This window comes from Candoia aspera, chromosome 2, assembly GCF_035149785.1.
Source record: "Candoia aspera isolate rCanAsp1 chromosome 2, rCanAsp1.hap2, whole genome shotgun sequence".
NCBI classification, from domain to species: domain Eukaryota; kingdom Metazoa; phylum Chordata; class Lepidosauria; order Squamata; family Boidae; genus Candoia; species Candoia aspera.
The window spans coordinates 28,048,957-28,062,198 of record NC_086154.1 but is presented as its reverse complement, the minus strand read 5'-3'; the positions used below and the strand labels follow the sequence as shown (position 1 = coordinate 28,062,198).

The 13,242-nt window shown below is 40.4% G+C and overlaps 1 protein-coding gene across 1 annotated transcript in view; it reads right to left on the bottom strand.

Annotated features, from left to right (window-relative positions):
• Positions 1-11,031, bottom strand: part of TAFA1 (TAFA chemokine like family member 1) — a 392,843-nt gene extending 381,812 nt beyond the window's left edge. The window contains exons 1-2 of the mRNA XM_063292832.1: positions 10,584-11,031; positions 7,749-7,869 (exon numbers count right to left, since the gene is read on the bottom strand). Of these exons, the coding sequence (XP_063148902.1) occupies positions 7,749-7,869; positions 10,584-10,622 (160 nt within the window). The 5' untranslated portion in view covers positions 10,623-11,031. The remainder of the gene's footprint in view (positions 1-7,748; positions 7,870-10,583) is intronic.
• Positions 11,032-13,242: the final 2,211 nt, after the last annotated feature.

Genomic DNA, 13,242 nt, shown 5'->3' with positions numbered 1-13,242 from the left:
CAATACATGGGAGAATTAACAGCCCAATATATCAATGTCTGCATCATAACATCAGAAACAATTACAGCCAATTACAAATTTCCATGTGGTTCAGTACGTATTTTGGGACAGCTTTTGACTGGAGGAATGATGCCCTAAACAGGGCAAGCTGTCTAAATCTCTACCATTCATGCTGGTGATTTACTTTAGCACCAGAAGACACTTAAACTCTTTACAAGGGTAATTAAATGTGGGGCACTCCTATATTGCAGCATGAACAAAAACATCCTGATGGTTTTGCTCTAGATACTATATCTTTGGCTGACCCTGATATTTTGTGTTGAGTGTGAAGACCTGAAAACCTGGCCCTCCTTATGCATAATTATGTGCCATTTCTTATGCACTCAACTTGCAAATTCAGAAGCCACTTCACTGCAAAATATGACTAATACAGGTCCAGAAGGAATAAGGGAATCTATTCACTGCATGAGACTCTGCTTTAGATTTTTGCAATAGTAGGTCACCCTCCTTGAGGGATCTCCTGTGTGCATCATACTCTCAGGAAGGATACTAAAGAAATAACAAGCTCTATTGACTGCTACAATCATGGGAATCTGACACACTTATAAATAATTGAAGTGCCAATCCTTTACAAGTTCTAAAAGGTATCCCATGTTTAAACTGTTGATGTTTCTATAAATTTACAACTGTTATCTCAGTAGAAGAGATAGATAATAATGTGACCTGTTTGTCTTGTATCAGTATCAAGGAAACAGTTTTCTGGTTCAGACATAATGATCCTGGTCCAAGTTTAATTCAGATTTTCAAAAAGCTTTAATAATTCCAGTTTCCCAGTTCTCTGTTAAACTTAAAGGGAAGAATGGGAGGAAAGAGAGAAGTGTATTAGCACCAACTTTATCCTAATAAACCATGGTTTATAAGTTTGGGATCATTGAATCTAATCTAGGTTGATTAGGTTCACTTAATATAAGAGTATTATCTTAATTAACAATTATTAGGAATATGGTGTACTGAAGTTCATAGGACTTCTATGTACACATATAATTAAAATTACATATTTAATCTTTTGGGAAAACTATGACAATTCCTGGTGTAGGGGCTCAATTACATATCCGGATAGACCTTCTTCTTTATTACATGGTTCTACAGAAAGTATAACAAAATAGAGTTTACAATTACTGCTGAACTATTTCTGGTAGACAGAAGCCTCTGCAAATTTCCAACCCCCCTCCCCGCCCCCCGTAGAAGCTACATGGGCAAGAAAGAAGTGAGGTGGAAATACTGCAACAATAGAAGAATACGAAAGGAGGTCAGTAGCACATGACTGTTGTTTTGTAGACATAAAATGTTCTTTTGTAGAGAATGAATGGACATACTTCATTCTTCCTTTTATTTTAGAAGGAATATTTCAAATCGTGCACCCCCACCTCCTTTGTTTATGGACTGCAAAGAGTTGTTCTATTGCTTAGTAACTTAATTTACCTCTATTCATATCCAAAGTTCTTCAGCAGGACAAGATTTTTTTTTTAAAAAAATGTAGCACCAATGTATGCTGTATTCCAACCTGCAATCATCTGCCCAAAACCAACAGGAAGGGGTTCCCCATGCTATTTAAATTCTTAAATAAGTTTAGCACTACAGAACACTTCTGTTTATAACATCTGAAGCTAGTGGAAAATGTAAAATCCCAGGAGAAGGCAAAACCTTGCTCTTAGCAAATCTGTTTTATGACTGACTAGAAATGGAAACACATTTTTTTAAAATCTGATCACTACAGCAACAGGCAGGGAAAAGACAAAAATAATATGAAAATAAGGGGACCAACTCATTAATTCTTAAGTGGAAAAGATACCTTTTAAACTCAGGATTAGTCTATACAAGAAAATAATTAAAGGCAAGCATCTGAAACAACCAGAACAGAGAATGCAGATCTCATCTTTGAGGGATGAATTTGTCAGTTCGTAATTTTCCTGAGGCCTGAAGAATCAAAGCAATGCCTTCTTGTAGTAATGACAGCAAACATACAAACAGCTCCAAGTGCTGAAAAGCTCTGGTTGAATCTCCAAGGCTTCCAAATTTGCACTTGAAGAAAGCCAAGCCTGATATGTCAGTGTGGGAGAGTGCAAGAAAATTCAGCTAATATTGCTAACGACAAGGCACCAGAAAGAACAGGCTGGGCAGCTTAGGCATTCATCATTTTAGGGCAGATGCAAACCACCTGTACCCTAATAGATGTAGACTTAATGCTGCCTGCCCAAGATGAGCAAATGAGAACAAGAGATTGCCATGCTCCTGGCTGTGGGCTTCACACTACTTAGAGAACCACAATTTATGCAGGCTAGCATTCAAGGCTAATCATGCTGAGTACCAAAAAGAGAAGAGGGAAAAAAGGCCATATGTTTTCAAGCATAGCAAATCTCTAAAATGTATAATACTCTTCAGAGTATAAGTAGGGTTGGTAGTAAAACTTTGATATTTCATGCAGCAGAGACCTTCCTTTTTCATGTTGGATTGCTTGAATTATTTCTCTCCAATGGGACCCAAAGGAACTAGAATTTATTAAAAAGAGAGAGAAAGAGAGAGAGTATGGACAATTAGCCAATATGTTATCAGCCCGACTAGTAAAACTACATTTGTTAACTAGGAGTCGAAAATGACTTGATGGCACATAATCGTAATCAATTATGGATAATACATCCAGATGTCAGCAGGCGTATTGATGATGAAGGCAAAATCCAAGTTTGAGGGGCCAGTATTATATCTCCTTAGTTATACTTCCTCTCCACAGGCAGAAGAACCTGGGCTAAGGAAATCAGTCTCTCTGCTAAGCTGCCATAATGACTTGAGACATCACAGTTGCAGTTATTACAGAGAATTGTGGGGCATTAACATGGTTGATGACCTTCAACATCTATTCACTGCTGCCAATAAACCTATTGCTAAGGAAATGGGTATGTGATTGGAACAGATGTTCCCAGTGGATAAGGCAGGCATTCATCTTGATAGGCCTTTATCAGTACTGATATTAAATTTGACATATAAGATTCTGCTTAAGACACATCCTAACCTGACATAAGAACATAAAGAGATCTATCTATCTATCTATCTATCTATCTATCTATCTATCTATCTATCTATCATTGCATTTCTTCACCACCCATCTTGTACAAAGATCCCTACAAGATTAGACTAAAGGTCCATCTTTGTATCATATTTTTTTCCTACAATGGGCAATTGTGATCAGAGAACACAAAAAGAAGTAATAGAAGTAGTATTCTCATAATGCCTTTCCTCTGCAATAGCAAAAAACATCTCTTCTCCATCACTACATTCTATGGGACAGTGAAGTTTCTAATAGTCAACATACCCCAATCCCATCTATTTGTTGCCTATTCCTGCTCAATATTTTTGAAACCAAAAGTTAACAACCTTAAGTAAAAGTCAAACTTTGAAGTCTAAGATAATTATAAGATTTCACTGTTGCTTTTTTATTCTACCTGAGGTTAATGCAAAAAATTAAGAAGAAATGTACAGTATCCTTCTAGCTTGGCCTTCCCCAATATATTATCATCCACATGTATTGAATTATAAATCTTGTTATCCATAACTAGGTTAGCTGTTAGTTAGATAATGGGAACTATATTTCAGGACACTGGAAAGCTCTGGTTCAGAGAAGGCTGCTCTTGTTTATTAATTCAGTAACTAACAGATTGATATTTTCCTTTATGTTCCTTGTGCTTTTATTTCTAAATTCCTTGGTGGTTCTAATGCCTTTGGATATTTGACCTGTGTTCTGATTCTGGTTTGTTCTGTTGCTTTACACATATATTGGTGACATCATTCTCAGGTCCATTCTTTGCATGTCCTACTGTATATATTAAAAGGCTTTTGGATGACCCTCGTTGTTTCCCCCTTAGAGCCATGTGCAGTTTTGCATCTGCATCAAAACAGATTTTGGTCAATGGCTTATCAAAGCAAGTATAGCAAATTCCAATTGTGCCTGACAAATAAGGACAATTGACTTGACTCTAACTTTCATTACAAATAATAAAAATGCATTTCAAACAATTGCATTTAAGTGGTCAATATGTTGTTATGCAGATGATGTAACTTTATAATAATAGCCATCTTGTACATTCCTAAGGCATTCTGTAGAACAAGGAAAACTATGACAGAAGCATCCTACTCTTAAAACAAGAGGCCAATATGCCCACCCTTTTTACCTGGCACTAAAAAGACATTTTAGCCAAGTATATTTTCTGAAACCAGTCTATATGATTCCTTTGAGTATCAGTATGTTCTGTGAACCCAGAAAATCAAGCTAACTGGGTAAACCTTGGTTCAGTTAATCATGGGTGAGTGTATTAAGTGCTGAGATTTGTAATTAACTGTCATGTTGTCATCTTCACATCAGTAACAAAATGAAGGCAATAAGATTAATGCCTACTTCTGCAGCAGATGTTGCATGTCAAAACTGCATTACAGATATTTGAACCTAGCATGTGCTAAGCAAACCAACGGAATGTGGTGCCTGTGATGACCCTCCTTGTTTCTTGTTTTTTTATTCCTTTTAAATACTTTTTGGTTTCCAATTCAATGGACTCAGGATTCAAGAGGCAGGTTGGCTGCACCCAGCAGAAAGCCAAGTGCTAAAGAGGACATACAAAATCACAACAGGGGAGCATGGAAATGAAACAGCATGTGCTTCATCAGGAAAATCCCACATCTTAGCTTGTTTTGTGAGACCAGGAGAAGTAGAAACTATCAAGCCTTCCCTACATGGGGACACATGCCTTTGTGCCAATAAATATAAATGTAATGAAAACAACTGAACATTCAACTGCTTCAACTTTGCTATACTAACCTTTCAGTTTTTAAAAAGTTAATCTATATTTATAAATCCCATTTACAGTTCAGTTCAAGAACAATAGAAGCTAATTAAATTTTATAATATTTGAAATGCTACACACTGATCTTCAATTTACAGAGGCAAGGATGCAGAAGACAGAAGTTGTCTTCTTCCATTTCCTTGTGCTATGGTAGTTCTACGCCCAAATTCGATTATTTGGAAGGCCTCTTGTCTCTTATAAATTAAGGACCCTGACAATGATTATAAACTGGCATGAAATGTTGTAGATCATGATGATGGAGGAGGAGGCAGATTTGAAAATTAATTATGGCTGTTTTTACTCTATTAAAAATAGAGAAGTGTCATAAAACAACAGTCTTAAATTAGAAAATTATGTATCGATTCAACATGCCTGATTTTTAATTCATTTTTTTCTTGATGCAGTGTTTTAATCTTCCTTAAACAGTAGCTAACTCAAAGTGGCTAACTCAGAGTAAATGATGCATTCCTAATAATATCAGTCTGAAAAATAGCAAATGCTTGGAGACGAAGCTGAATATGTTAAAAAATCTCTGCTCATTAGCATATTTTCATTCTTTTTGGTGCATATCTCCCACTTGCCTTGTCCAGTCAGATCACAAATATATATGTGTTTATGTGTACCATTTTCAGATTATGCCAACAGAATCCTCTCAAAAACCTGCAGCTGTATCTTTCTAAAGGGCCCTCTGAGCCTTGCCCTCTGCAGACATGCAGCAACGTGAAACCATATTGAGCATTTCTGTCAAATTCTACTCATCTGTCAAAGTAGTGGATTATTTCTTGAGAGAGTGAAATTGGTTGCCTTGGATCAGAACACCATCAATCTTACTCCTGTAGGGTGCAGGCTGACTGCTTCCAAGTCACAAGAGGAAGAGCTCTGCTGTTCCTAAGCAGGTGATGAGACAGTTGTAAAACCTTCACTCTATCTGTATCACAGGCCCTGTGAAAGACATGTCATATTTCCCATTTCTTCAACACTTTGTATGCACCCTACACTGTCCTCTTCTACTTTCATAAAGGAGGCAATTTTTCAAGCTTAGGCAAACGCTCCGAGCCACCGGAATATCTATCCCTCATTTTTTTTTTCTCTCATCATGTCACTTGTTTCAACTGATTGTGCAAAAATGAGATTCCATTTTCCTTTTGACTATTTTTTTTTAAAATTTAGGAACTGGCTAATTCATTGTATCATAACCAGTGCCAGAATCACAGATAGCACTCCTGTCACTTTTCTGTGCCTTTAAGTGTTTGGTATACTCCTTTTGATGTTCCTCCAGAGGAAAACATCTAAACTAGTTCTTTCCAATTATTGTCATTTTAATCATTAGAAGCAGTAAGGTGTACATGATCAATCAGTGGTTAAGGCTTAGAATTGGAGACATAAAATGCAAGCCACTGGGATTTTCTCTTCTGTTAAAACTATGGATATACTACTAATGCAGCAACAGAGAATAGGGGTGCTTTTATGCAACCTGTCATTCAAGAATTTATCTAGAAAAAGTCTTCAGTGAATCATTTTCCATTATCCTAATGGACTATTGTTACAAACTCTTTCTAAGAGTTTCTCAGACTATTCCATTCTGGGCTGGAGATTCAGTGAGGTCTGAAGTTGTATCCTACATTGATTAGAACTGTAAATTCTCAGCCCACATTGTATGGACCCGTGCTTTCATCCATCCAGTCTCATACTTTTAAATTTGATCTTTTTAGAGAACATTTGAAATGTTAACATATCATTTCAGCTTGGAACAACAAAGCCAAAACAAACAAGCCCCACCACCCTCATTTCTTTTCCCTAAACCTCTCTTTCCAAAGCCAGGTTTCCAGGAGAGAAAATGTTTCCAGCACATTGTTTATAATTGATCATTTCCTGAACCATAAGCCATGAAGCAAGTTCCAAATGAATAGTCAGCCTTGAAATATTGTGTAGCTGATCCCCAGTTGAGGAATAGTGTTGTAATGAAATGCCTTAGACTCAATCTTACCTTAATCAATTTCTATTTCCAACACAAATATCCTTTTCCTTCCTTCAGCCACCGAGCATCTTTAGAAATACTGCATACCTTCTCATTGAATGACCATAAATCACCATCTGTGACAAATGCAGGCAATACCTCACTGCTGTTCACACCCTGTGCCATCATTCTGGGAGAACAAATATTTTTACAGCATGGGAATTACAGTAAAGGGTCTCCAACAGATGACTTAGGCTGCAACTGTAGACTCACCTAGCAGAGTTAAGCCCAAATGATTATATGGTACTTACTTCTGAGTAAATGTGGCTAAGAATATGCATAGGACTGCATAGTGTAATCATGCATAATATATGCTTATATTTTCTCTGAGATTTTTCTGACAGGCCCTCCAGGGTGTCACAGTATATCATTGACAAACATACTGCTTTTCCCCTTGTTTTTTCCTACATTTCCCAGTCCCATAATTTAAGCACTGGTCCCTGTGTGGATATCAGTTTCTTTGTTTGTTTTTAATGCAGAGGACCAATGCCTCAGTTGACCAATGCCCAGCCAATAAAAGCTATATAACCTAAGCTCTGTAACCTGTGATTTTTAATAAGGCTTATTTTCTTATCACTCCCACAAACACCACAGTGCATTAAGCAAAGGCTGAATTGTAAACTGTGTGGGTTACCCATGGTGATTTTCCAGTGTAAAGTAAGAAAAAAAAATGTCACACACAGAGAGAGAGACACAAATACACAACCTAAATAAGTGCCATATTTCCCTTCCAGGAAAGCAAACACTGAGTTGACTACATTATCAGATGTATTTTAAGATCATCCATACTCACAGGCCTATTCTAGCATCTCTAGCAATATCCACTGTTCAATTAATCTTACCTGGTCTGGGCAGATGCTGCTGCTGGAATGTTTGCTGAAGGGATCCTTGACAGAGCAGTACAGCACAGGCACTTATCCACAAATACAGGATCCAGGACATTGCAGAGACCATGGCCATTCTCTAAAGGAAACGCAAGGCAAGAGTTAGCATTCACACCAAGCAGGGTCACCTTCTAGTTCCTTTCAGGTCTATTTGTTCTTTCCATCTTTCATCCAGGCTGTGGTTTTCATATGTCAAAGAGCATATTCAAGAGACCTTGAGACCTGCTTCTTTATCAACTTTGAATAATTCAGGAGCATAAATGAAATTTATTAGTAAAAGAAGCTCAAGGCTAGTAGAAGCCAAGCTGCAGCTGATGAAGTTGGCTTGAAATACAAAAGTAGCACTAATATGCTTGTCTTTCACAGGGCATATCTGAAAGCAGATTAGACATTCATGCCCTGCTGTTTATCTATCTATCTATCTATCTATCTATCTATCTATCTATCTATTTGTTATTCATATTTATATAGGCACCCATCTCACACAAAGTGACTCTGGGTGGCATACAACAATGAGATAAAACAGCAAATAGATTAAAAAAACAATCATTATAAGAAAATAAAAAGTAATTATTAAAACAAAAATATTATCATTTTTTAAAAAATATATAAACCCCATGGAAACAGCAAGAATATCAATCACAGTGGAGCCATCTAAGAATGTTTCTGGTTCCCAAAGACCCCCAGGCCGGATGACATAACCAGGTCTTGAGGGACTTCCTAAATGATTTTTACCCCTGCCATTCATACTTTTCAGTAGTTTATACTATTGGGTTTCCAGTAGCATAAACCCAGTAATCCTCTATAAGTGATACCAACATTTTCTTTGGTTTCTGCTGTGAATATGCATGGTTGGCCAGCAACTGACTGAAAGGATAACCCTCATTTTCAAGAGTTATTCCACACAGCAACAACAAGAAGCACAAGGGGTGCATCTGAGGTTATTTTCACCTTATCATATTCTGTTGAACAGGACAGGGGAGTATCACTCCCACAACATTCTTTTTGCTATTGAGGATTGCTCCTTACAGCATTAACTCTACCATTTACATACATCAAAGAACAATCTCAGAGCTTCATAAAATATGGCTTTACAGCTGGAAGTTATTGTGTATAATCTCCCTGCCCAATCTCGGAAGTCTGATACCTTTCAGGATCATACTTAACTGCATCATACTCAACTCTCAAGCCATTAAATTTTAATTATCATCTTGCTGCCAAGCAAACTGCTTCTCAGAAACACATGCGTCTTTCCCCCAATTTAACAAAGTAAAGCAAAGCAAAGCAACCACCCCTCCCAACTTTTCATTTTATCTAAGCTCACCCAAATAATACCCCAAAACTAATCTGTGTGCCTTTGGAAACTAACAGAAAAGAGCAATAGCCTGGATGAACGTTGGGAAGCCATGCTCATCACAAAAATGGAAGCACCTCCTTTGTCAGGCCTGGTAGGTGAACCCTTGGTTTCATTTCTATTGCATCCATTATTGTCCTAATGGCCTCTACATAAAAGTGTGTGTGCGTAAGTGAATACATCTATAAAGTTCATAGCCTCTGCGCAAAGCTTTCTACGCCTGCCAAGCGTTAGCTATTCCATGCACTGTCCAGTGTTTCAGCAACTCCTTCTGTTGCATTTCACGTTGCCAAATTAATCCAAGCACAGGCACACTCCTTACTCAGCCAATGACAAGATGGCATTTTCTCTCTAATAACCCAATCAGCGGAGCATCTTTGTGAAGATGAAGGGAGAAAAGACTTCCAGACTCAGAGACACCTCCTTCTACTTTCAGGTTAATTTTGTGGCAGTTAGGCTAAGGCTAAACCAAAAAGGGGCGGAAAGAATCACCCTCTGTTTGTTTGTTTTTTAAGAAAAGAAGCATCCTCTGATTGACTGCCATGTGTAAATGTCAGGTAGAGATGCAACTACATTATTATGAGTACTATTCTAAGCATCATTTACAATTATACCTGTAAATGACTCTCAGTCCAAAGGATGACAGATCAAGTCCAACTTTTTGACTTAAAGGAGAGACATAATACCGCAAAATAACAAAACATATTTTTCTCCAGCAGCTACCATTTAATTCCCTTCTCTGCGTATCTAATACACTTGCCCACGTAAACAGCAGTTTACTTTTTAGCTATGGCATGTTTCTCTGTCTGTCTGTCTGACTTTCACTTCGCTCCAAATGAAACCCCCATCACACCTCCCTTTGCTTCCTCGGCCCCCAGAACAAAGCATCACCCAACCAGTCCTCATATCCGAACCAGAACGATTTCAAAAGTCATCTCCCCCTCCCTGTTTTGCAAGGGAGGGGTTCATTTATGACCTCCTGTTGGCAACACACATTAAAGAATAAGAGGATGAGCCTTAGCTGAGACTTCAAGGGCTCTAATTCAATCTGAACTTTTTTTTTTCTCATCAGCTAAGTAGACACAAGAGGAAGGGAAAGAGGGTGGAGGGGAAGCATAACGAGCTTCTGGACCCCTCACTCACCTTACTATCATCTCTTAACTGCACTGAAGAGACTGTTTTAAATCCCCTCCCCTTCATCCGCCACCCTTCCAATTTTAGCCTCCTAACATCCATCTTGAGAGGGTCATCGTTTTAATGAACTTTTTTTTCTGGAAATCCCCACAGTTCTTCGCCTTCCGTGGGGAAAGCTTCTCCTCGCCGCTCCTCCCAGACCTGGCCGAGCCGTCGTTCCATCTCCCCCGCCAAATCCTCGCAAGCTACCGGCGGAGAGAGCTCTCCCTAGGTTGCCTCTGAAGTCCTCCGAAAGGCTGGCTTACCTGAGTACTCCAAGCCAAAGCAGAGCGCTCTGGAAGCATACATTGGAAAGATTTAACACTTTTGCAAATCCATCTGGATGGACCACAATGTTGCGGGGGGTGTCAATAGAAATCCACTTCACCCCCCGGCAAGGAAAAGAACGGTCTTCTTTCTCGGGCTGTCTTCTGCTGAGGACGAAGGCAGCCAAAGGCGCCTTGCATGGGCTGCTCGGCGTCTCCCGCCCTCGGTCTCGCTCGCCGGACTCCGCCGTCCAACTGTCAGGGAAGCATCCAAGCCCGCTCTTCTCCGCTCCCGTCTCTCACAGGCTGTCATAAAAGTAGCCAAGGTTGGTGGGACGGCAAAGCCCTGTCATTTTCCCCTTTAAATCATTCTCCCGAGCGTCGCCTTCTGCTTGATGAGACCTTTGAAGTGATCTTGAGATAATTTGCAGTTTCCCGGACACTTCTGCAAGAAGAGCGGTGGCTGCTGAATGACAGACCTGCGGTCGCTCTCCAGGGCACTCAGCGCCGGAGCGAAAGCAGACGTACGCAGGCTAAAGCCCAGCCTGGCAATACACGGTGCCGGGAGTCTGTTTTAGTACATCGCCGGCTCGGTGAAAGTATCGCATCTCTTAAAGGGACAAAACCCCCTTCCGCCTTCCACCCGCCGAAGCTGCCTTTTAAATACCGGCAGGGCTGAGCGTTTCTGCCACACCGTGTGTGCCTGCCTGCTTGACAGCCAGCCAGCAGCCGGGGGGTTCTCCCTCCTCCCCGCAGCATCAGAGTGGAGAAGGGAGGGGAAAACCCCGGGGAAGCGGGCTGAGCATGGGCAGGAAAGCGTCGACAGTTCAAATGTGACCAGGCAACAGAGCGGGCGGGGGGCGGGTGGGAGAGGACACCCAATTAGTCCTCGGGGAAAGGAGCGTGCAAAACGAAGTCCTCAGCCCTTCTATAGAGAGCGAGCTTGGCATTCGTGTGCGGCTACCGATTCCGCAAGAGAAATACACAAAATCCGTTCCTTAATATCACCCGTGGTCCTGTGCCACCTTGAAGACAAACAGAAGGATGGCTGTGACGTTATTATCCCTTCATCAGAGGCAGACCGAGAGGTCTTCGTGCATCCGAGCAAAGGAATTTAGCTAAATGAAACCAGTAACTCTCTTAACATATAAGGTGACATAACAACCAGACCAAGACGCCCTCCCTCCCTTCACACAGGTCACCTTCCACAGGAATTGTCCCCAAAATGGGTACATTCTTGTGAATGACTAGAAACTGATCAGTCTAAATGTTGGCAATTCTAGCTTTGTGCATGTGTGTCAATAACCAAACCCTTGTTGTTGTTGTTTATTCGTTTAGTCGCTTCCGACTCTTCGTGACTTCATGGACCAGCCTACGCCAGAGCTTCCTGTCGGCTGTCAACACCCCCAGCTCCCCCAGGGACGAGTCCGTCACCTCTAGAATATCATCCATCCATCTTGCCCTTGGTCGGCCCCTCTTCCTTTTGCCTTCCACTCTCCCTAGCATCAGCATCTTCTCCAGGGTGTCCTGTCTTCTCATGATGTGGCCAAAGTATTTCAGTTTTGCCTTTAATATCATTCCCTCAAGTGAGCAGTCTGGCATAATTTCCTGGAGGATGGACTGGTTGGATCTTCTTGCAGTCCAAGGCACTCTCAGAATTTTCCTCCAACACCACAGTTCAAAAGCATCGATCTTCCTTCTCTCAGCCTTCCTTATGGTCCAGCTCTTGCAGCCATACGTTACTACAGGGAACACCATTGCTTTAACTATGCGGGCCTTTGTTGTCAGTGTGATGTCTCTGCTCTTAACTATTTTATCGAGATTGGTCATTGCTCTTCTCCCAAGGATTAAGCGTCTTCTGATTTCCTGACTGCAGTCAGCATCTGCAGTAATCTTCGCACCTAGAAATACAAAGTCTTTAATTACTTCTACATATTCTCCCTCTATTTGCCAGTTATCAATCAAGCTGGTTGCCATAATCTTGGTTTTTTTGAGGTTTAGCTGCAAGCCAGCTTTTGCACTTTCTTCTTTCACCTTCATCATAAGGCTCCTCAGTTCCTCTTCACTTTCAGCCATCAAAGTGGTATCATCTGCATATCTGAGATTGTTAATGTTTCTTCCAGAGATTTTAACTCCAGCCTTGGATTCCTCAAGCCCAGCTTGTCGCATGATGTGTTCTGCATACAAGTTGAATAGGTAGGGTGAGAGTATACAGCCCTGCCGTACTCCTTTCCCAATCTTAAACCAGTCCGTTGTTCCGTGGTCTGTTCTTACTGTTGCTACTTGGTCGTTATACAGATTCTTCAGGAGGCAGACAAGATGACTTGGTATCCCCATACCGCTAAGAACTTGCCACAATTTGTTATGGTCCACACAGTCAAAGGCTTTAGAATAGTCAATGAAACAGAAATAGATGTTTTTCTGAAACTCCCTGGCTTTTTCCATTATCCAGCGGATATTGGCAATTTGGTCTCTAGTTCCTCTGCCTTTTCTAAACCCAGCTTGTACATCTGGCAATTCTCGCTCCATGAACTGCTGAAGTCTACCTTGAAGGATCTTGAGCATTACCTTACTGGCATGTGAAATGAGTGCCACTGTTCGATAGTTTGAACATTCTTTAGTGTTTCCCTTTTTTGGTATGGGGATATAAGTTGATTTT